We start from the raw sequence: 25,013 nt of genomic DNA, 5'->3' as shown, positions 1-25,013 counted from the left end.
TTCACTGAAGTAAAAGATCCCTTTTCCAATTAGTGTTTAAATGTCCGTTTCTATTTGCAACAGGTCATGTTGCTCAGCCTCGGCCGCAGAAGACAAGACTGGAAACTCTGATTCACAGTCAAGTGAAGAATCTGCCTTGCTCACAGAGGCTTGGCTGCAGACAAAAAGGACCCCGGACTCGGAACCCTTGCTATTTAGTGGGTAAAGCCATTAGCTGTGGCCACCAAGGGACCAGGACTTGTATCCCCGGTCTACCTTCGGCTAGCATGACCTCTCTTGACCTCCAGGCTTCTTTGACCTCTCAGCCTCAGTTTACTCACCAGTAAAACAAAGATGACAGTAACACACACTGCACGGCTCAGCTGTAAGGATGGAACGAGGCAGGATGGGCAAAAGGCATGCACAGTGCTTAGCACATAGTAAGCGCTAAAAAATGTTCTTATTTTCATTAACGATCAAGATTAGTCACCATGCTATCTCCAAATAGCTATATGACTTAAGAAACATTGTTGAATCTGAAACTTTAAGTTCCTCATCTATAAAATAAGGGGTTAGGAAAGGTATTCGGGAAATTCTCTTCTAGCTGTATAAAAAACCTATCAAGAATAGGCACATATAATTATGAGACTGACGAAAAGGGTATAATCTTCATCCACAATGACTTTGTGTTTAAGTCTCATGCCTCTGTTGAAATATAATTACCCTCAGTCTGGCACTCGTTTCAAGAGCCCTCGGCTAGCATGATAGCGCTGTATCGTGGGCTGACTTAGTTACATTATGATGCTCGCAAGCTGAGTGATGTCTTTATGGGGAATTTTGCTTATTCTTTCCTAAAAAGAAGCATAACATACTTTTCTGCTCCCTCATCCAAGATCAGACATTGGAGCGTGTTTACAATAAATTTAAACTGAAGCCCAAATTTAACTATGGGTAGTAAAAATGATTGTGGCCAAGAGTGAACCTTAATGTAAACTGTGGTCTCTGGGTGACAGCGATATGTCCATGGAGATTCCTCATTTGTGACCAGGGTACCACTCTGGTGGGGGATGTCGGTGCTGGGGGGGGCTGTGCCCGTGTGGGATGCGGATGGAGGCATTGGGTTGGACAAAAAAATTGTTCAGGTTTTCCCCGAAGATGTTATGGAAAAACCCGAATGAACTTTTGGGCCAAGCCAATATATGGGAAATCTTTGCTCCCACTGTTCAGTTTTACTGTGAACTTAAAACTACTCTAAAAAATTAGCTATTAAAAATATATCATGGGCTACTGGGTGAGCCATTTCAGCTTTCAGTTTTGGTAGACATGAGCATGGGCTAGCCGGGGGAAGGACAGACCTTCAGAGTCACGGTAGACCGCCAGCGTTGGCAGCTCCACTCAGCATCCTCCCCCAGTCTGCCCCCTCCCGCCCCCATCAACACCACCCTTCCCTGAGAGGCGCTGGGTCTGCCATTCCGCTCTCTGACCACTTCTCTATCTAGAACTATCCTACCAGCCCAACAAAATCATGTTTACCATAAAACAAGTTCTCATTTATACAAATTCCAATGCTACTGAATAAACGTGATCTTGTTTATTATATCCTATAATTGAATTAGAAGTAGGCAAAGCCAAGCCAGGTTAATCGCTTGAGGTATTTAATTCCTCAGCCTTAGAAATCCTCTGTATCTGAACAAAATAATTACATATTTTGAATTCTTTCCTAACTTAAAAGAAAAGCGAGTATCGTGGTCTTTTCATTGTGCCTCACTTCACTACCTACCTACAAGCTGCTTTATTTTACGTAATTGGTGTTAAATCACAAAGATGGATTCTGAAGGACTCACTTGATGCTAATAGAAAAATACAGATTAACAGAATTTGTTTCAAACTCAGACTGCTCACCCTTTAAATGCCTTCTTTAGACAGGGTACTTGACAAGTAGGGGAAGAAACATCAGCTCTGAGGTTTACATTGGTGATGTGACTTTGGCAAGCTACTTAACCTGCTGTTGCTCTATAAAATGAGCTGTCTTACAAGGTGGTTGTAAGGATTAAAGCACTCAGAGGTGTGTCTGGCACATTGAAAAATGTGGGCTTCTATCGTTACGGACTGGATTCGTGTGTGTGTCAGTCGCTCAGTCGTGTCCGACTCTGTGCGACCCCGTGGACTGCAGCCCACCAGGCTCCTCTGTCCATAGACTCTCCAGGCAAGAACACTGGAGTGGGCTGCCATTCCCTTCTCCAGGGGATCTTCCCGACCCAGGGATTGAACCCAGGTCTCCTGCACTGCAGGCAGATTCCTTACCATCTGAGCCATCAGAGGAGCTCTGGATTCACGGGCCCACAGAAATGATACGCTCACTCATGAAATATCTGTTAAAAGCATATTACATTCAAGGCATTTGCGTGAATATAAATAAAGATACAAGACGCTCCTACCAAAAAAAAAAAACCCAATACGGAAGAGTTGCCATCCTCTGCTTGGAGAGAGAAGCAGGTGATCATCATTTTCTGGGTGAGGGCATGCGCGTGGTAAGAGCGTGAGATGAGCACGTGGGGTCCTGAGCATCCAGTGAAACCATAACCTTAGCCACAACACTTTACCTGCCTAAGCCTTGGCGTGCTGATCACAAACATGAGGAGTCACACAGAGTGGTCTCCGAGTTTCCCTGTAGATCTAAGACTGCCTTTATGAAAAAGCCTCAGAGACTAGAAAAGACACGGCCCCTAGTCATGAATGTTTAAAATCTGATGCAGACACAGTACAAACAGATCTGACAAAGGAAGAGTGTACTCCAAACAGAAAGGGATTCATGCAGTTGTCTTCACCGTTACCAGTTGATACACGGTTTCTCATGCGACCAAGCACATTAGACATGTTACAAGAAGAAAAGGAAATAGGGAAAAAAAAGGAAAATGAACTAGATGAGGTATTCAGTGTTAAAGGGGAACAAATTACCTTAGGTCTTACATAGATAGCCGCTGTCTGGTCATTGTTGAAAGAGATAATGTGAATAAGAAAACAAGTACCATTTGCTGGCTATTCTCTATGTACTAAGTACTCTACTAAGGACTTTAAGCAAGTTAATTCATTCTATCTTCATGACTCCCTAGGGCGAAGACACTATCATTCCCATTTAAAGATGAAGATATTGATTTGTCAAGCGATTAAAACATTTGTCCAAGGTCAGCAACCTACTGAGCAGCAGAGCTGGGACTGGAATCAATCCGACGCCCAAACATAAAGGGAACTACTGCTCTGAGCGTGAGTCGACAGTACAGAAGGTGATGGAGACACAGCTGAGCATGATTCTGAAACGAAATACTATAATTTGAAAAGCAAGGCTAATTCTAGGTTGCAGAATGGAGCCAGGTTAAAAAGATGACTTTCAAAGTCCAAGTCTATGGTTTGAATCTGCTTAAATTTGAAAATTTTCAGTATGGATGATATGTAGATTTCCTTGACATGTATTCCAGTAAATATCTGAAAGTGTGACCTTTTTTTTTAAGTTCTAAAGACACTTTTTTTTTTTTTTTAAAGAAAGAAAGAAAATGAATCCAAGTCACTTCCAGGATACAGAGATAAAGGAAGAATAGTCTGAGAAGCAAAGCAAAACTACAGATGTCTTTGGAGCACACAAAAGCTACCTTCTTGTAAGGTCTGAAATGGGTGGAGAAAGTCACCATTCAGAACCAGAACACTAAGCCTTTTCAATGAAGCTCTCAGCAGTTTCGGGGGGTAAGGGTGAGGACTAAGTATTAATTATACTGTTGGTGCCGCTCCGTTCTGCCAGCCAAGTATGTTGTGGAGAAGAAGAAATCACTTCTAAAAGCATCAATGACAGCCAAGGGTTAAAAAATATTATGCATAACATTAAGCTGGTAAATCAACATGTCTAACATGCACATTTTCTCAGCCAAGAAGATCTCTTTTTAAAGAGGGGAGTGGGAGATGCTTCAGGGACACTGTCTGTCTGAGCTTCAAATCACCAAACCCAATTTCAGTTTAGCACTTCAAGTCTGAAAAAGCTACCTTTCTTCCTGAATTTTGAGAATATAGATGGTACCATTCTGGATTAATCTGTACCTGTGATTGCTCTCAGCACTCTACTATTACAGAATAGTCAGATTTTTGTTACGGCATAAGAGGCAAATATGGAAACAGCTTTAGGTGGTTTAAAAAAAAAACAAGATGGAAAGAACGTCTCAGTGGGAACAAAATTCCCATGAAAGTTGAAACAGATTCTTTCTCTCACTAAGGAACCTCAAACATAATCAACATGTTGACACTTTTATTAGGTAAGTTTCATCTTAAGACTGTTTCATGAACATTAACTACTAATCCGCCCCATCACCTCTGTGGGGAAGAGAAGCAGTTTCTTTTCTCTTATTGAGGAAACCCTGGAGCTCAGTAGGAAAATGAGGGGAACAGAGACTTCCTCTTGGTCTCCTGTCTGAAGTTTCCAGATTCTGGACTACTACATCAGCTGTGCAACAACACATTTGATTTTCAAAGCTGTGAACCAAAATAAATATAGAATGTTGTAATACATTTATAGAAAATGATAACTCAAATCACAGCGATAAATAGTTTGAGAAATATACATTCCCTAGGTGCCAAGTTACCAAAAATCTACAAACAGGAACAGAAGACTCTAAAGGATGACTAGACGTAGAAGAGAAGAATCTTCCTTCCATTCCATTAAGAAAAGATGGGGGGAGAGAGAGAGAGAGATGGGGGAGGGAAAGAGAATCGAGATGGAAAAAGAGAGAGAGGATCCCCCCCAAAACACCTGGAGGGTTATCTTGAGTCAGAAAGTACTAACATTTACATGTAGATGAAATCGAGTTGAATGAATGTGTCTAAACTAAATCATAGCTGTAATTTTACAAACAGTGAGAAAACAGAGGTAACTTACACAGGCCAGAAGAACGTCCCAGCGTTCACGCCTTGCTTCGTGGCTGTAATCCATAGCTAATGAGGAAAATACAAGAGGCTTAGAACATGTTTTGACTTTCGGTCAAAGAAGAAAAAGGTTTTAAAATATATTAGCTCAGACATCTTAAACTTTACCCATACCCTACCATAAATCTCCCAATATTTGCAACTTTTTTTTTTCACATCTGGAAGTCAGAATTATTCTTTCCATAAATGTTATTCAATACATTCTCTGCAAAAGCTTTCAAGCTCTGCTATGATTATAGTGGCTTTAAAAAAAGCAACCCTTATTTCATCTCAAGAGTCTCTTCTGTACCTGTCCCTTCTGATCATCGTTTTGAACATTTCACTTTTACGGCAGAATTCTGCTCATCAAAGGACCTCAAGTGACCGTATGTTTCCTCGACTGTTGAAAGCCTAGAGAGAACCCCAGTTTGGCACACAGATGCCCAGATCGCGGAACCCAGCTTTGCCTTATTTTATACTCGAAGAGGTGAATGAAACGGGGCTGAGGAGGAAGATTATTTTTTATCCTGGATTTCTGCTTGCACCTTTTACTTAGCCTTTTAGTAAATGGAATTTTAGGAGTGAGTTCCTAGGGTAAGTTAGGTGACCCAAGCATGTCATTAAGTCTTCTAAAATATTCTTTTCAGGGACTTCCCTGGTGGTCCAGTGGTAAAGATTCTGCAATTCCACAGCAGGGGGCGTGGGTTTGATCCCTGGTCTGGGAACTAAGATCCCACATACTCCATGGTGTGGCCAAAAATATGTAGGTACATAGATAGAGTGTATATAACACATACAAACATGTAGATAGACAGAGTACATATAATACATACAAATATGTAGATAGAGCGTATATATAATATGTACAATATGTAGATAGATAGAGTGTATATATAATACATACAATATGTAGATAGAGTATATATATAATACATACAATATGTAGATAGACAGAGTGTATATATAATACGTACAATATGTAGATAGACAGAGTGTATATATAATATGTACAATATGTAGATAGATAGAGTGTATATATAATACATACGAATATGTAGATAGAGTGTATATATAATACATACAATATGTAGATAGAGTATATATATAATACATACAATATGTAGATAGACAGAGTGTATATATAATACGTACAATATGTAGATAGACAGAGTGTATATATAATATGTACAATATGTAGATAGATAGAGTGTATATATAATACATACGAATATATAGATAGAGTGTATATATAATACATACAATATGTAGATAGAGTGTATATATAATACGTACAATATGTAGATAGACAGAGTGTATATATAATACGTACAATATGTAGATAGACAGAGTGTATATATAATATGTACAATATGTAGATAGATAGAGTGTATATATAATACATACGAATATGTAGATAGAGTGTATACATAATATGTACAATATGTAGATAGATAGAGTGTATATATAATACATACGAATATGTAGAGTGTATATATAATACGTACAATATGTAGATAGATAGCGTGTATATATATAATATATACAAATATGTACACACATACATAGCACCCGGGCTTCCCAGGGGGCACAGTGGTAAAGAACCCGTCTGCCGATGCAGGGGACACAGAGACATGGGTTCGATCTCTGCATCAGGAAGATCCCCTGGAGAGGAGGGCATGGCAACCCACTCCAGCGTTCTTGCCTGGAGAATGCCGTGGGCAGAGGAGCCTGGCAGGTTACCGTCCACAGGGTTGCGAAGAGTCGGACACGACTGAGTGACTCAGCACACACGTGTGCACAATATATATCTATGTATGTATGTGTACTTATGCTTTCCAGCTCATGCTGTGGGGGACAGAAGCTATGGCAGTTAAGACCCTGACCGTGGGGACTAGTTACTTGGATTTTATGCTTTGCCTCTGTCACTTACCAGCCATGTGATCCTCCAGGAAGCTAAGGCCTCTACATTTCTTTAAAGTGTAGATAATATTACCTAGCACATGGGATTGTTCTAAGCTGTAATGAATTAACATGTGTAAAGTCCTTACAAACATTTGGTAAACCCTGGATCAATTTTCATCTTAATTATTACACAAGAATGGATATGAATATAATTGAGTTATTTCAGGTCACTGAAAACAACTTAGGACAGCCTGTATCCCACTGGACAGAAGTCTGGGAGAAGAAACCCCTTCGCTTGAGGAGGCAAACAGGAAAAAGAAGTGTGGCTTGGCTTTTCACAAGACCCCAAACAAAAACGGTCCAGTAATTGCGATCCCCCTCCTTTCTGGTTTCAACATCTCCACATTTTGACGGTGTTTTATTTACTCCAGTTAAAACTTTTGTTTTGGGGGGAAAGGGGCAATTTGGAGGTGTGGGGCATGCAGAAGTCTGGCCACAGTTTCAGGAAGGCCAGGAACGCCTGGCCGAGGAGAATCACGTGAGGACTCCCAGGCCCTGGGGGAGCACCGCAGACCCCCAGCTCCCACAGCAGAGCAGCCGCAGCTGGCAAGCGAGGGGCAGGTAGGGGCAGACACGCTCTCAGACTCCTGGAGGCCCAAGCTGCCGGCAGGCAACGTCAGCAAGAAAGAAGGGTCATCCTCGTCCCGCAGGGATGGACCAGAGAGGTCAGGACCTCAGACCGCGCTGAACACCACCCAGGGGGTTGGTCCAAAGTCCCCGTCGAACACAACTGAAGCGACTTAGCACGCACGCACGCATCTTCCACTCTACAGGTCGACTCCAGCTTATCCCCAGGCCAGTGAGGACTCAAGTGGGTCCTCATTCACTCATTCATCATTCATCCTCGTGCCAGCGCCTCCACGAGCAAGAAGATGAACTCAAACTGAGTGCTGGACATCTGCAGGCGCCTCAGAACCACCTCAGATTCCAGACAGGTCCGTTTCTGATATTGCGCTCAGTCATGTCCGACTCTGTGGCCCCATGGACTGCAGCCGCCAGGCTCCTCTGTCCGTGGGACTCTCCAGGCAGGAAGACTGGAGTGCGGTGCTGTGCATTGCTCCAGGGGATCTTCCTGGCCCAGGGACCGAACCCACATCTCTTGTCTTTCCTACATTGGCAGGCGGATTCTTTACCACGAGCACTATCTGGGAAGTCTTTTTCTTATAATAGGTGATCTTTTTGCATACTTATTTTCATTTCAGAGACATAAGTTTAATGCATCATAGTCAAGCAACTTCCTAAAAAATCTGGTGCCTTATTTCCAAGGAAGTTGTATTAAGCAATATTTGGTAGACATGAAGTGTAAGATAAATCTGGGGTTTTCTAATGGAATTTTTTTTTAAAATACAGTTTTGTCAAGAGATGACCCTACACTTTCAGAAGCTATCTTGTGGGATACATGCTGAGGTTGGTATTATCTGAGCAACAGAAGGCCCTATGAGTAACTTTTAGCTTCCTAACCCTCGGGGGAAAGATCACCAAAGGCGTCTTCGCAATGGTATAAGGAACGGGAACTGGGAGGGATGACAGATGTGTGTTAAAATTATCCTGGTGGCAAAATCAGGATTGTTGGTTCTGTATACTTTTCTGTACTTAAAATTTTTGCAGTGACAACATCTCGGTAATTAGAGAAAAAAAATTAACCAATTGTTAAAAAAAAAAAAAAAAAAACAATGACAATGTGAACTATGAAGACAAATTAAAGGTAAAATTTTTTCTTTCTTTCTTCATTTCTTTCAAGAGAAGTGATTTCTCCCTGCTCCTGGTAAAAGTCATGTTGGCCATATTTTCTAAAAGAAAATTGGGAGCCTGACCAGAAAAGTGCAAAAAGTGAACAAATAAGAGAGAATACTTGAAATTTAGAAAAAAAGTTTTTTAAATCTCAAAGGAAAGAATCCTAGCAGTAATGAAGCTGGCCTGTGAAAGATCTGGCAAACAGTATGAGACTGAATGCATAAGGTTTCTGAAGTTAAATCAGATCATCAGCAGCTATAAAAGTTCCTTTGCAAGTTATACGTATATATTATATTTCAGAGCCCTGAAGTTAAATCTAGTAATTGCAGAGGAAAAACAGTGCAGTAAAATGTTGGTCCAAAGGAAGATACGTGAAAAGGAGCCTCCTGAGCTGTAAAAGTGGGGGAGAGTCACGAAACAGACATCATAAAGCTAGTTTCTCACTAATTCAGAGAAGTGGAAATCATAATTTTTCATTTCCCACTGGGAATCTGAAAGTAATATACATTTCCTCAGAGATGAGTCAAACTACACAGCTTGAAAAAAATTAGCTAAGAAGACACCCAGTTTGGCCTTCTGACCTTTAATCCAAGTATTTCTTCCTTTACTTTGCTTTATCTAGAGGCACAGTTTTCAACATCTGTGTCCTAGAGGCTACGTTTTGAAAAGGGAATAAATGGGAATATAAATATTGTACCTTCTTGATATGTTATCAGAATTGGAAAAAAAAAAAAAAAAAAAAAACTTTCCCGCTGGGACCAGGAGCATTTAAAATGCAAAATCTAACACTTTCTCAAATTCAGTAGAATATGCAGCTGTGGAAGAAGGGAAGGTGTTTTCAAAAGGAAAATAAGCAAAAAAAAAATTTTTGAAAACTACGAACTACTATTGTAGTCTTCCTAGTAGTTCTCTGCAGGGAAACGATTCTTTTGCATCCCAAAGCACAGAAGTAGAAGAAATGGAATTCTGAGACCAGAGGAACGGCAGGGCCCTAGTGTCAGCGGGAGGAAATCAGTCACTGAGACTCAAGTCTCAGAACAGGGCCTCCCTGCTGGCCGGGTGAAGCAGCATCCCCCTGCCAACGCAGGAGACACAGGTTCGACCCCCAGTCCAGGAGGATTCCACGTGCCCAGGGGCAGCTAAGCCCGTGCGCCGCAACTACTGAGCCCGAGAGGCTCGCTCTGCAAGAGAGAGGCCACCACGAGGGGAAGGCGGGCGCCGCCCAGAAGCGTCCCCACGGCTGACAGCGAGAGAAAGCCGGACGCAGCAAGAAGACCCCGTGCAGCCAAAACAAATTAAGTTTTAAAAACAGAGTCAGAACAGACTAAAGATGTGAGGGCTGGGGATGCCGCGGCAGAGATCGTGAGCCAGCGCGGCACTCCCCAGGGGATGAGCGCCAGAGGAAGTGAGTGATGACATTCAGGAAGAAGTATAGACGCCTGAGACGGAGGTGCAGAGAAGCTCAGGCCTGGTAAACAGGATGCCTAGGTGAGTCAGGCAGCGGGTTGGGTCCTGAGAATAGAGAGAAATGACCAAGTCTCTGCCCTCCTGGGCTCCATAGACTAAAGCAAATATCTGAGTAATTTCAAATGATGTTGTCATAATCATGATAGAAACAATACAAAAACCCAAAACAGGGTCCCTGAGCTTATTAAGAGCTGAGAAAGCCTAGTGGAAGCTTCTTGGGAATGGATATTTCAAATGAAATTTAAGAGAGAGACGAGCATCGTAGGCAAGGGCTTGGGGAGCAGGGTCTGCTCTAAGTACACCATGATACAGCACAAAGAGAACACAGGTTTATAGCACAGATGGAAAAGGAGCAACAGAATAAAGAAAAGGTAGCTTTCCTGGGAAAAAAGTCACCTGTTAGCAACATAATAAAAGAGAGCGGTAAGCCAAGACTAGCGCCATCAAGGCCATCCCTTTGGCTTGGGAGTTCATGACTACTCTAACGTCATTCTTTTCTTTGCTGTCTCTTTCTTGAACTTGCCATCTATCTTGCATTCTTGAAAAAAAGTGGAAGTGTTAGTTGCTGTCATGTCCAACTCTCTGTGACCCCGTGGACTGCAGCCCGCTAGGCCCCTCTGTCCATGGCGTTCCCCAGGCAAGGGTACTGGAGTGGGTAGCTGTGACCGTCTTCGGGGGATCTTCCCGGCCCAGGGACGCAATCCGCATCTCCTACACTGCAGGCAGATTCTTTACTGTCTGAGCCTCCAGAGAAACATCATTATGCTACAGTAATTCACGAGGATGGTCTCAGGACCAACTTACTGCGTTACCAAAACTAGCCAGAAACCACTGTAGGCCCAGCAACTTGAGGAGTAATGAGAACATGACGAACTAGCAAATAAAACAAGCAAGAAGCAGATTCACAGATATAAAGGAGAAACCAGAGCTTGGACACCACTAAGGAGAGGGAGGGGGAGGGGCACTGTAACGGTGGAAAAACGGAGAAAAAGAGGGATTACGGGATTACATGGAGTCACGTGTGCGAACCTGTGAGCACTGTAAAGCACTTTAGGGTTTACGGAATCTTGTTTTCCCTTGAAAAATTCTTTTAAGTTGAAAAAAGAAGAACGCGTCCTCTCGCCTTAGAAGTGCTTCCCTCCAGAAACTCTGGCTTCAGAGAAGCTGCACCATGATGGGGGCCGACCTCATCTCTCAAGTCTCCACATGAGGGGGCCCCTTGGAGTCTCAGTGACTCTGCCTCGCTGACTCCAGCTTTAAACCGAACAGGGAATTTTCCCCCACCAAGACATCTCAGTGTTAGAAACAGCAGGATGAGAGCAGAGAGCTTTCTCAAAGAAACAAATGCACTTACGGCCCTCCGTTAAGACTATGGAACATACTTTTGTCATGACAAAAAAGTAAACAGCTTCAAAACAACAATATAAAAGGAATCCCATTATAATACATGGAGGAGGAATACGGGGCTTACAGCGAGTGGCAACTTTTAATGGTGCGTTCTGAAGATTAGCAAACGAAAAGCAGACCCACCTTGGCGGAAGTCTCTGTATCAGGGTTTTAGTAATGAAATTAAAATGTAGAAACTGTTTTGAAAGTCTCGTGGTGTGATTCACATTTCCAGATGGACACTGCAAGTGCCTCCTGGCGCTGGGAATAGAGCAGCTCTTACTCCCATGTAACCTGACGCACACGTTATTTGCCAAGTGCCTTCCATGGTTCAATCACTCAGATAAAATAAGTTGAGTTTGATTTAACTGCCTAAGATTTTCATAAATGTTTTCTCTACTCCAATTTTTTCACTGGTGAGTTCATGAAATATATAAGCCTTAGAGAGGATGGTATAAATGCTTTGCAGTATTTATTAAGGCTCCTATTTTCTTATAGTATTTTCGGTTTCTTATACTATAGTTTCTTATAGTTCCTGTCCATATAGTCTTCTTACATGCCAGATTTTAATAAAACATGTTTTCAAGTTATATCCATTGTGCTCCTTGGAATGCTTTTGGTGGCCTCTTGTTCAAGAAGACAGACAGAAACACAAATCGGTTTCACTGCAAATCCCAGTCTGGCACTAGGGAATCACTAAACTTCGTGAAATGTGTCGACTTAGAGAGCAAGTGAGGAAACAAGGGAACAGAGTTAAAACAGAGACTTCACTTCATGGAGCAGGTTCACAGCTTTCCCTCTGCTCCTGCAGAAGCTAATGAACACTTGGTCTCATCTTCTGAGTCACACCGACCCAGAGGAAGCCTAAAGTCCACACTGGATGGGAGTTGATCCAATCTGATAAAATGATTATTCATCTCTATATCCTTTGTGGTTCTTCAAGCCAAGTTTGCTTCCACGACAGAATTAATATAAAAAAACAACTAGCCACAGCTTGACAGAACTCTAACTTCAGTCATTTTATTTATACCTAAAATAGTCCTCTATCATAAACTTGGTTTGAGAAATCCACCCTGGAAACAGATTTCACTTTGTTTATAATACAGTGCATCATAGACTCCTGGGAGTCCAGCCTGAATAAGGACAGCAGAATCAGAACCCCTACAGGAAAGAAATGCTATTACCGACGTACAAGAAGCCTTCCGACACTTTTTAAAAATAAAAACCCTATTTAACCTTGCACACTGGTTTATTATGCAATATTAAAGATCAGTCCTGGGTGTTCATTGGAAGGACTGATGTTGAAGCTAAAATTCCAATACTTCGGCCACCTCATGCGAAGAGCTGACTCATTTGAAAAGACCCCGATGCTGGGAAAGATTGAAGGCAGGAGAAGAAGGGGACGACAGAGGATGAGATGGTTGGATGGCATCACTGACTCGATGGACATGAGTTTGAGTAAACTCCGGGAGTTGGTGATGAGCAGGGAGGCCTGGCGTGCTGTGGTTCATGGGTTGCAAAGAGTCGGACATGACTGAGCGACTGAACTGAATGCATATTTTACCATAGATGACTTTTACTCAAAGACAATATTTTTTTTTCTTATTTTACATTCTCCATTTAGCCCTTAGACTGCAGCAGACATCACCAGGGGGGAGCTCATTTCGGGATGGTGGACTCGTAGATGTGTGTGGACCCTGCCCACTCTTCCTGCCACGGCAGACGGCACAAAAGCCTCCCAGCCTCGGGCCTGCCCAGGGCTCCCCCGAGGCCCTCCCAGCCTCGGGCCTGCCCAGGGCTCCCCCGAGGCCCCACGCGGAGCCTGCTGGGCTACAGTCCATGGGGTCGCAAAGAGTAGGACACAGTTAACAACAAGATGGATATACATGTTACATGCACACATATTGTGTACACACACACACACACACACATATACACAATACCACAACACAGAAACATTGCCAAGTATGAAGAAATTAAATGCATCTTTCTCACAGGTAACAAACTTGGAAATGAAGAGTTTCAATGCACAGAAAAACACACACAAATGCAAAACTCACCGGTTGACCTCCCCACCACCTATGGTTAAATTTCTCTCGCCCTCGAAGATTGAAATGTGCATCAAATACAGGATCATACATGGAATTGCCAACAATTCCATGTGATTCTGGATACAGCCCCTTTGTGGAAAAGCAAATTTATTGTCAAAATAATCCACATGTAATAATAGTTCTATCATAAATTTTATCATAGAAGGTTTTATAACAAAATGTAATTTCCAATTTTATATGATATATATAACTTTTACATGTCTGTCAGAGGAAACATGACTATTATCTATACACTAGCTGTAAGCCATTGTGAAACTTGACATGATTTTAAGAAATTAAACATTGAAGTTTTTTTTAACTGTTACAATTTAATAAGATGACTACAATTTTTATTACAATAAATTAACCTATAGATTGAAATCTACTTATGTGTCTCCAAAGAAGCTTCTATTTCTAAATACACTATTCCTTTTTCCTCGGTTCTATTTCTACTCCAAGGCAAAAAGAAATAAACAAAATAAATAAATCATATTTTTTAAAGAAGAAACCGAGGTAGAATTTATGAGCATCTGAAAATTAAAACATAGCAGCTCCAAAGTCAATGCTTTTATTTGAAAACTCAGAAACTAAAGAATAGATCCTGTGGTATCTGAGAGGTTGGATGAATATATTCAGACAGAATTGCATCTGGGGAAAAAAATGGTTTTAAAGTTGCAATGAAGTTCAGTCACTGACAAAGTTGTAAAGGGCATTTACTATGACAATTGATAAAGGTAAGATGAAAAACAGAAAGATTTTCTCCTAACACTAAGGAACATGTTGTTAAAATTTCCCTGTAAGTCATTTCAGGATGAAATCAGCCCTTTGAATCTATACCATTTGAAAGAATACTTACAGTGGCCAAAGTGTATAAGTTAGGGAAAGTTTTTGTTGGGTACACAGGCCTCATGTAGGGGGAGTGAGTGCCACAAGACCCTGGAGACAGAATTCAGGTATTAGAGCCAGAAAAACAACAGGAAACACGCCCCAGGGAGACCCATTCTACGAGCGAGCGAAGACAGGGGCCCGCTTCACTCTTGAATTTCAAATGGGAAGGCCGTGTGCCCACACATCTCAGAACCGACAGCTAAGGGTTACCGGGTGGGTCGCCGATCACAGATAGGAACGCGGCACAAGAATGACTTACTCAGCTTTTCAATGTTAGGCATGACCTTGCTGCCTTTCTTCATGTATGATGCGCGGAATCCATCCACAGAGAAGATGATCAGCGGAGGGCGAACAAACCTTAAACGGTGACACGGTAAACTTCAGACAAATAACGTCACAGAGTTGCACCATGCTTACCCTTCTTAGCAGCTGGAGCCGAGAATTTCTAACGCAAAACTTCAGCGAGGGTATCTGTACAAGCCTGGGCTTTCAGCCACATGACATTTGTGGCAACTTCAGTGCAGAGTGAAATGACCAGGGAAGGAGCTGGACTCCAGGCTTCCCTCAATGTGCTCTCTCCATGGCTGCCTCTGGCATTGCAAACAAGGTTTTTCACATTGTAAAAAGCTATTATATGGATTTGCCTGGGGTATGAATTCTCCCATTTGCTACCTGAAAAACTATTCATTCTTTAAAATCCAGCTCAAGATCTCCTCTTTCATAGCAATGGTTGATGCTTCAGAATTCCTTTAAGATAATAATTAATACCTCTTTCATATTAATATATATCACTTTATATATTAATTATATAATAAATACATATTGAATTCATAAATGCATATTATATTTTAACATATTACATTATATTATAATGCTATATTAACATGTTTATCTTCTTCATTAGTTTCAAAGCATAGTTGGTGTCTTATTCATCTTTCTGTTTTATGGACCTATTGTAGGGCTTCAATAATTTACCAAATACAGAAGGAAGGGAGGAAGGAAAATGAAATTAATAAACAGTAGCAATCTTATCACTAGACTAAACACCAAAAATTCTGTTTAATTACAAAATGATTGTGAAAATAATTAAAACTGTTGAAGATCTCTAAAACTTAATCAATAAAGAACTAGACTATCCATCTAGCTAGGGCAGGACTGATGAACTAGGCTCTTTGTTATAGTCTAAGTTCCAGTTGTTCGATCAAATCTGAGAATGCTAAACTTTGTGGAAAACTGTTTCTAATGGTTTGCAGACTATTCCTCAAACAAGCTTGCATTTATTTGAAGCCACATAACAAATGAGTCTGACTCTTGCAACCCCATGGACCAGAGCCCACCAGGCTCCTCTGTCCATCGGGTTCTCCAGGCAAAAACACTGTAGTGGGTTTTCTCCAGGGGATCTTCCCAACCCAGGAGTTAAATCCTCGTCTCCTGTGTCTTCTGCACGGCAGGCAGATACTTTACTACTGAGTCATGTGGGAAGCCCATATTTAAAATGAGTCACATACTAAGCACTTAGAATAATTCTATGAGTTCATTACTATCATCACTATTATCATTTAATGATTTTACCACTTGGACTGCTTTCTCCTCCAAAAATAACCAAACACATTTTAAACATTCAGACACTACTGTCATCCCATTCTAATAGCCCAAAGAAGTTCAAGTAGCTCATGAAAGTTAAAAATGAGACAAAAATAAAAATATCTAAACTCTTGGATCTTGTGTCCCAGGCTGTGCTACCTAAAACAAAAAGACGTTCAGTCACATACACTCATGAAAACACGCTTGTAGAGCATCTTATTTTCTGCCAGGCACTTTAAGGGTCCGTGGATTTGCGGCAGTTTCCTGGAAGGCGTCATACGTCGCCTATGCTGGTCCCACTTCAGCTGTGGGGTGTCACTAGGTCTGGCTGGACCCCAGCAAAGCACCGCAGCGGCGGTTTGCCAGCTTCCTGCAGCATCTGGTAGGAGTTACCATCTTGGATAATATTTTCGAGAAGCTCTGGAGTCCTCCCTCCAGCCACCCCACCACCACAGCCGCCACCAAAAAAAAAAGCAAAAGGAGCACTTCAGGAAAAAAACACAGAAAAACCAAATGGCTGCCAGAAATGTTTCTCTTCCCCTTCAGTGTTATTATTATTGTTATTTCTAAAATCTTCAGCTGAGGTGAGATACAGAGGATATTGTTTCCAATATGTGCAGAGGCGATAGGAGAAATTTTTTTTTAAATATTTCTTTTATTTTTTAAATTTTTTATTGAGTTCTAATTCACATCTCATACAATTCATTTGTTTTACTTGTATAACTCAATGATTTTGGGTATTTTTACAGAGTTGTGTAACTATCACCACAGACACAGAGATAATTTTTTGTTTTTTCTCGTTACACCATTTGGCATGTGAGATCTTAGTTCCCAGACCAGGGATTGAATCTGCACCCCGTATGGTGGGTGCCTGAAGGTCTTAACCACTGGACTGCCAGGGAAATCCCAGTAGAAGAAAATTTTTCAAAAAAAAATTCCCCCTTCAAGATGTACATTCCAGCTTCTGAATGGGAAATTACACAGAAGTACTCATAAATTTGCTCATGTAAGAGGACATTGTTTTAAACCTTTTAACCATCCATAGCTTGTGATATTTTATCAACACATATATAAAATGGCATAATATTCATAAAATGCACTCACCCTGCAGGACATTCTGGGGTCTTTATTTCCTCACAGTCATCATCTACCCAATGAGATTCTCCTGTAAGGAAAAACGGGTAGACTTTTGGGTGAATTGAATTATAAATGTCATGTCATCTGGAGCATTGAAGAGTATAATTGCAGAACTGTGTCCTGTTAAATACTTGTTGTTTATGGAACGCCATCTAAAAAGACCTTCGGAAATAAAGTCTAGAGTCTGTTTTGGCTTTACTGCACTACACCCATACGAGATGGGAGAGCCTAGATTTAATAACCCCGAGTGGTGTTTACTTGAGCGGTCCGTGTCTAAATGGCTTGTAGATAAAAACACCAGTGGCGTCAGGGAACAAAATTCTATGTTTGTTTCCCTCCAGAAATAAACTGTTTGGTCATTAGACGGAACATTTTTTCCTATGCCACCAAACATCTCAAAGCCATAGAAAACATGATACAACTTCCCTTTAGCTGGGGAAAAATGTTTGGACTCCTCGGAGATGACAGATGGAAGACAGCCATAGAGCGGTTCTTCACCAATGGTATGTGCACAGCCCTCGCACTAAGGAATCTAAACCAATGCTATCTTTCATTTTTATGTTCCAGCAAGACCTGAGAGCATAAGCCTATGCCATTCCTGAGTCACTTCATCTGGAGAAGAGGGCAGGAACAGAGATGCAGAGAAAGACAAGGAACTTGTGGACACGGGGCGGGGCGGGCGTGAGGAGGGGACACGTGTACACGCAGCTGATCCACGCTGCCGCACGCAGAGACCCACACAGCACTGAAAGCAATCACACCCCACCTGGAAACTCACTCACTCACTAAGACCCTAAAAAAGAGAGACTGAAAAAGAGCTTAGATTAAAAAACGAAGCTTACTCTGGAGAAAACGAAAATTACCAAAAAGCATGTGCTTTAACAAACAAAAGCGTATATCTGAAATGTAAGTAACCCTTGTGACCAAGACTCTGGAGAAACTGCCCCCAAGTAAAGAGCGCAGGACATCTCCCGGGTCAGGACGAATCTAGCTAACGCCCACTGTGTCACGGCCACGCTCCTCAAAACGGAGCAGCTCTACGACACATGCGATAACCCAGGGCCCACGCACGAGCCACAGGCAAGTCCCACAACTAGAATTTTAAACCAGCAAAAGCCGGTGTTTCAAAATTCAATGACCAATGATACCTAGAACTTTATTTTCTCTTCTAATAGCCTTTGTGGATTATTGGTAGATTTACCAGGGAAATAAAAGGGAAAAGAAAAGAAAATTCTCAACCAATTTTGTGTTTTATCAATAGCTACAACAATTATTTGGGTAGGAGAAATTTTCAAGCTCAGCATTCAGGTAGGATGTGTTGCCACACATATTTCAGGACTGATCTGCTCTTCCCCTAAAATATTTGAACGGAAACTCTACATAAATGTTCCATGTCACAGCTAGGAAAAGGTCTTCATTTAAACACTGAAAAGTGACCTGCAAACTTTATACAAAGGTCCTGGGATCCTTTCATTAACTTGGCTAAGCGGTTGCCAGGGTGACAAACTCCTTAAAGACTGAAACGGAATCTTTTATACATTTGGCAGTCCACTGACGAGTATTTACCATCGGAATAAAACCATCACATTCGACAGTCCACCTCACCAAGTCAGCGTGCACACACACGGCTCGGGGGCGTAATGAGAGCTGCGGTTCAGGCCCCCTCCCCTTCAGCAGCAGCGCTCCCACCCCGGGGCTCTCCTGGCGGCTAGGGTGGTGAAGAGCCCGCTGCCAACGCAGGAGGCGTGATAGACGGAGCGCTGATCCCTGGGTGGGGAAGATGCCCTGGAGCAGGGCATGCCACCCACGCCACGATGCCTGCCTGGAGAATCCCATGGACGGAGGCGCCTGGGGGCTACAGTCCAGAGGGTCGCAGAGCTGGACACAACTGAGGGACTTAGCATGCTCACACTCCCACCCGAGGCTGGTGCTGGCGCCGAGGCTCACCGCTGACAGCCGGTGCAGCCCCCAGCTGCAGACGGAAGAGCTCTGAGGCTCACCCTCCGGAGCCCGAGGGGCGAACAGCCAGGGGACCCGTGCACTGAGCCACAGCCTCGCCCGCCTGCCCTTCCCAGAGAGTTCGCTGGACAGCACTCCCATCTCAGGCTCTGCTTCTGGGAAACCTGACCAAGACAGGAACTCTTCCAGAAATCTCTTCACGATTCAGTTCCGTTCAGTTCAGTCGCTCAGTCGTGTCTGACTCTTTGCGACCTCATGAATCGCAGCACGCCAGGCCTCCCTGTCCATCACCAACTCCCAGAGTTTACTCAAACTCATGTCCATGGAATCGGTGATGCCATCCAGCCATCTCATCCTCTGTCATCCCCTTCTCCCCCTGCCCCCAATCCCTCCCAGCATCAGGGTCTTTTCCAATGAGTCAACTCTTCACATCAGGTGGCCAAAGTACTGGAGATTCAGCTTCAGCATCAGTTCTTCCAATGAACACCCAGGACTGATCTCCTTTAGGATGGACTGGCTGGATCTCCTTGCTGTCCAAGGGACTCTCAAGAGTCTTCTCCATTAACACAGGTCAAAAGCATCAATTCTTTGGAGCTCGGCTTCTTCACCGCCCAACTCTCACATCCACACATGACTGCTGCTACTGCTAAGTCACTTCAGTCGTGTCCGACTCTGTGCGACCCCATAGACGGCAGCCCACCAGGCTCCCCCGTCCCTGGGATTCTCCAGGCAAGAACGCTGGAGTGGGTTGCCATTTCCTTCTCCAGTTCGTGAAAGTGAAAAGTGAAAGTCAAGTCCCTCAGTCATGCCCAACTCTTAGCGACCCCATGGACTGTAGCCCACCAGGCTCCTCCGTCCATGGGATTTTCCAGGCAAGAGTACTGGAGTGGGGTGCCATTGCCTTCTCTGGCATACATGACTACAGGTCCCTAATTATGGAATTTGGGATAATTTCCTTGCTATTTCAGATCAGCAAAGTGCAGACTGGCCAATCTGAGAAAGAAGCCTGAGAAATGAAAAAGCCAACTCACTCCCACCTCCCAAGCCCACATCCAAGGTGTCACAGCCACAAGAGCCAAGGTCTCCTGGAACGTCTCCCGTGTTCCCTCCTCTAGAGTTTCCGCCAGCAGAGGAAGCACGTACCTTTGCAAACCACTTGGTAGTTAGTGCAGCAGTCTCCCCTGGCCAAGCAGTCCTCCGAGCAGTGACAGGCATGGTCTTCGTTTCTTACTTCTCCGCATCTGTCCTTGGTACACTCCCAGCCGCCAGCTGAAATCGGCACAACAGAACACTTTTCACTGCATCGCAGAAACCAAATAAAAGAGGCCACAACTGCTTACAACACTTGCCAAGAAAAAGAGCTAAAGTCCCACATCATTTAATCTGCTTGTGAAATTAGAGTTGGCCTGAGGCCTAAATGATATTTGGCATACTTACAAATAGAATGGATTTTTAGCTTTTCAAATCGGAATACAAAGTCCAATGGCACTGGGCTCCTTTGGAAAAATGGAACCCTTAACCACTTGTGAACTGTCCTAAAAGACCAATAAAATGTATGGTGTATAAAGCTTGTGAAAGAGACATTTCCCCAGGTGGTGCTAGTGGTAACAAACCTGCCTGCCAATGCAGGAGATGTAAGAGAAATGGGTTTGATCCCAGGGTCAGGAAGATCCCCTGGAGGAAGGCATGCTACCCACTCTGGTATTCTAGCCTGGAGAATCCCAGCACAGAGGGGTCTGACAGGTTACAGAGTCAGACACAACTGAAGCGACTTAGCACATACCATTGTAGAACTAGTTGGCCATAGCTGGGCTCTTTTATTTTCCAAAGTAGTTTTACTTAAACCTTAATCAACTTGACTTAAATACAAATGATAGTGCAACTAAATGGCCTCTACCTGATATAAGATGCACTAGAGGTTAAAGTTATTTGAAGAGTATGTTTGTGTTAGTTGCTCAGTCGTGTCTGACACTTTGTGACCCCGTGGACTGTAGCCCGCCAGGCTCCTCCGTCCATGGGATTCTCTAGGCAGGAATGCTGGTGTGGGTTGCCATTCCCTTCCCCAGGGGATCTTCCCCACCCAGGGATCGAACCTAGGTTTCCTGCACTGCAGGCAAACTCTTTACCATCTGAGCCACCAGGGAAGCCGTGAAAAGTATAAAGTCATACTAAAAACGTTCACAGTTCTGAGTGTAGATCAAACTGTGGCCCTACCTACAATTACAGGTCAGAATACCTAGTTTCAAGGACATCAGTTGCTGGGTCACAGATTTCTATCTGAGCATACTTGATTAGGAGCTCACAACTCTTTTCCACCAAGAAAATACCTTCAGAAAAGTAATATCTTCATTTTAAAGAGAGTGCTGGACTTCACGCGTGACTTTTCATCCACTGGGCTGTAAGTTCCACGGTAGGGAAGTCCCGTCTCTCCTTTCACCACTGTAACTCCAGTACCTGAGCGTGTGCCTGGCTCAAGCTAGTGTCCATGAACATCAATTAAATCTAGTTCAGAATTACCACGAAAATAAAATACAACTCTTTAAATTCACGGTTGCTGTACTGAGAAACTTCATAGCTAATTCACTGATTCAAAAAATACATCTACTATGTTTTCCATGTTCTAGGTTCCGGGGAGAACAAGGAAGTGAAGGTCCTGTCTTCATGGACCTTACATTCCAGCTGGGAAAGACAGAACATAAGCAAGTCAATTAGTCAATGAGATCATTTCAGCTTGCAGTAAGTGCTGAGAAGAAAATTAACACAGACAGAGAGTGACAGGGTGGGCTGGGTCCGCTTGGCTTAGAATGGTCAGGAAAGGCTTCTCTGAGCTAAAGGACAGTTCAGATCTTCATCTCTTAAAACATGTCGTAAGTGAGAAGCAAAAATTTTAGAAAGCAATGCTGCTCTTTAGTAATATTCTACCGAGAGCTACAATTGCTATGTGAATAATTAGATAAACAGATATTAGTTGCCATACTAGAAAATCATGCAACTACTGTTTAATTTCCATATTTTACAATTACTCTTGCATCCTGATTCCATTCTCTGATGTTTTTTATAACCCCTGTTTACACTGCCTTCTCTTTCCAAGCAGATTAAATGCTTGGAATTCTTCTACCCAGGATCTGCTATTCTCAATCGTTAGCAATTTTCCAAGGTTATGTTGATGGACAGAGGTCATGTGAGGTTTTTCTTCCTCAATTCAAAGATAATTCTTCCAACCAAAACACTTTTTAAAAATTTGTTACTTTTGCCATGTAATCTTTTAAGCTGATATGTTGTAGTTTCAGTTTTCTTTATTCAGTTCAAGAAATTTTCTTTCATTTCCTTTAGGCCACATGGCATCTTAGTTCCCCAACCAGGGACCAGACCCAGCGCCCCCAACACTGGACCCAGAGGCACAGCCACAGGACCAGTAGGGACATCCCCAACAAAAATGTTTTTATTCTTCCCCTAGTTCCATAAAAGGGCGTCCCTGGTAAAGATCCTCCTGCTAATCCAGGAGCTGCATGCTTGATCCCTGAGTCAAGAAGATCCCCTGGAAGAGGGCATGGCAACCCATTCTATATTCTTGGCTGGGAAATCCCATGGACGGAGGAGCCTGGTGGGCTATAGTCCATGGAGTTGCAAAGAGTCAGATACAACTTAGCAACTAAACAACAAGTCCCATATGAAAATCCCTTTACTTACAAAAGAGCATCACTATTAACAAGCTAGATATAGTGAGGCATTACTAACTTGGCATAAGACTGAAATTTTTAAAAATTTAGTGAACCTCAAGCAAGGTAAGATTCTGTATAATTTTAAAAGCAACTATAAGAATAAACAAAAATATTTAATCTTATTAGATAATAATAATTATTTATCATATCAGAAAAGAAATTTTTATAAATGAGAACATGCTGCTAAAAGGGCCTGTACCCTTTGAGAGAAATATAAACTTTGAGATGCATAATTATGTTACATTTATTTACATTTAAGAAATGCATATATACTTTGTCTGGCCCTAGGTGAGTGTGAGTGATCACACCATTGTGATTATCTGGGTCATGAAGATCTTTTTTGCACAGTTCTTCTGTGTATTCTTGCCACCTGTTCTTAATATCTTCTGCTTCTGTTAGGTCCATACCATTTCTGTCCTTTATTGTGCCCATCTTTGCATGAAATGTTCCCTTCGTATCTCTAATTTTCTTGAAGAGATCTCTAGTCTTGCCCATTCTATGGTTTTTCTCTATTTCTTTGCACTGATCACTGAGGGAGGCTTTCTTATCTCTTCTGGCTATTCTTTGGAACTCTACATTCAAATGGGAATATCTTTCCTTTTCTCCTTTGCCTTTCGCTTGTCTTCTTTTCACAACTATTTGTAAGGCCTCCTCAGACAGCCATTTTGCTTTTTTGCATTTCTTTTTCTTGGGGATGGTCTGGATTCCTGTCTCCTGTACAATGTCACGAATCTCCATCCATAGTTCATCAGACTCTCTGCCTATCAGATCTAGTCCCTTAAATCTATTTCTCACTTCCATTGTACAGTCATAAGGGATTTGATTTAGGTCATACCTGAATGGTCTAGTGGTTTTCCCCACTTTCTTCAATTTAAGTCTGAATTTGGCAATAAGGAGTTCATGATCCGAGCCACAGTCAGCTCCTGGTCTTGTTTTTGCTGACTGTATAGAGCTTCTCCATCTTTGGCTGCAAAGAATATAATCAGTCTGATTTCAGTGTTGACCATCTGGTGATGTCCATGTGTAGAGTCTTCTCTTGTGTTGTTGGAAGAGGGTGTTTGCTATGACCAGTGCATTCTCTTGGCAAAACTCTGTTAGCCTTTGCCCTGCTTCATTCTGTACTCCTAGGCCAAATTGACTTACTACTTTTGCATTCCAGTCCCCTATAATGAAAAGGACATCTTTTTGGCATGTTAGTTCTAGAAGGTCTTGTAGGTCTTCATAGAACTGTTCAACTTCAGCTTCTTCAGTGTTACTGGTCGGGGCACAGACTTGAATTGCCATGATATTGAATGGTTTGCCTTGGAAACGAACAGAGATCATTCTGTCGTTTTTGAGATTGCATCCAAGTACCGCATTTCGGACTCTTTTGTTGACTATGATGGCTACTCTCTTTCTTCTAAGGGATTCCTGCCCACGGTAGCAGATATAATGGTCATCTGAGTTAAATTGAGAGTCCCTTGGACTGCAAGGAGATCCAACCAGTCCATCCTAAAGGAGATCAGTCCTGGGTGTTCATTGGAAGGACTGATGTTGAAGCTGAAACTCCAGTACTTTGGCCACCTGATGCGAAGAGCTGACTCATTTGAAAAGATCCTGATGCTGGGAAAGATTGAGGGCAGGAGGAGAAGGGGATGACAAAGGATGAGATGGTTGGATGGCATCACCGACTCGATGGACATGAGTTTGGGTGGACTCCGGGAGTTGGTGATGGACAGGGAGCCCTGGCGTGCTGCGGTTCATGCGGTCGCAAAGAGTCGAACATGACTGAGTGACTGAACTGAACTGAACTGATACAAACTTTGATCCCCAAATCCCATTCCTCAGAATGTATCCTAAGGAAAATAGACGAAAGTATGAACATGCATGAACAATATTCATTGATGCATTGTTCATAGTAGCAAGAGTTAGGGGAAACATAAATGCTGATCATTCATTCAATGAAGTAGGTTGCATCTGTTCAATGGAATATGATATAGGCATTCAAAAGGATGACATGTATAAAGGTACATAAATACAGATACACCCTCACACAGGCATAAACATATGCAAATATAAATACATACACACATATGTTTTAAACCCCCTGATGCTGGGAAAGACTGAAGGCAAGAGGAGAAGGGGCAACAGAGGATGAGATGGTTGGATGGCATCACCGACT

The 25,013-nt window shown here is 42.5% G+C and overlaps 1 protein-coding gene across 7 annotated transcripts in view; it reads right to left on the bottom strand.

Annotated features, from left to right (window-relative positions):
* The window catches only part of ENPP2 (ectonucleotide pyrophosphatase/phosphodiesterase 2), a 131,511-nt gene that overhangs the window by 52,110 nt on the left and 54,388 nt on the right, over positions 1-25,013 (bottom strand). For all 7 annotated transcript variants that reach the window (XM_065903044.1, XM_065903049.1, XM_065903047.1 and 4 more), the window contains exons 4-9: positions 20,274-20,399; positions 17,139-17,199; positions 14,710-14,807; positions 14,419-14,498; positions 13,533-13,652; positions 4,898-4,953 (exon numbers count right to left, since the gene is read on the bottom strand). In XM_065903044.1, coding sequence (XP_065759116.1) covers positions 4,898-4,953; positions 13,533-13,652; positions 14,419-14,498; positions 14,710-14,807; positions 17,139-17,199; positions 20,274-20,399 — 541 coding nt within the window. The remainder of the gene's footprint in view (positions 1-4,897; positions 4,954-13,532; positions 13,653-14,418; positions 14,499-14,709; positions 14,808-17,138; positions 17,200-20,273; positions 20,400-25,013) is intronic.

Source organism: Muntiacus reevesi, chromosome 12 (genome assembly GCF_963930625.1).
Source record: "Muntiacus reevesi chromosome 12, mMunRee1.1, whole genome shotgun sequence".
NCBI lineage: Eukaryota > Metazoa > Chordata > Mammalia > Artiodactyla > Cervidae > Muntiacus > Muntiacus reevesi.
The sequence above is the reverse complement of the archived record's forward strand: the minus strand, read 5'-3'. Positions and strand labels throughout refer to the sequence as shown.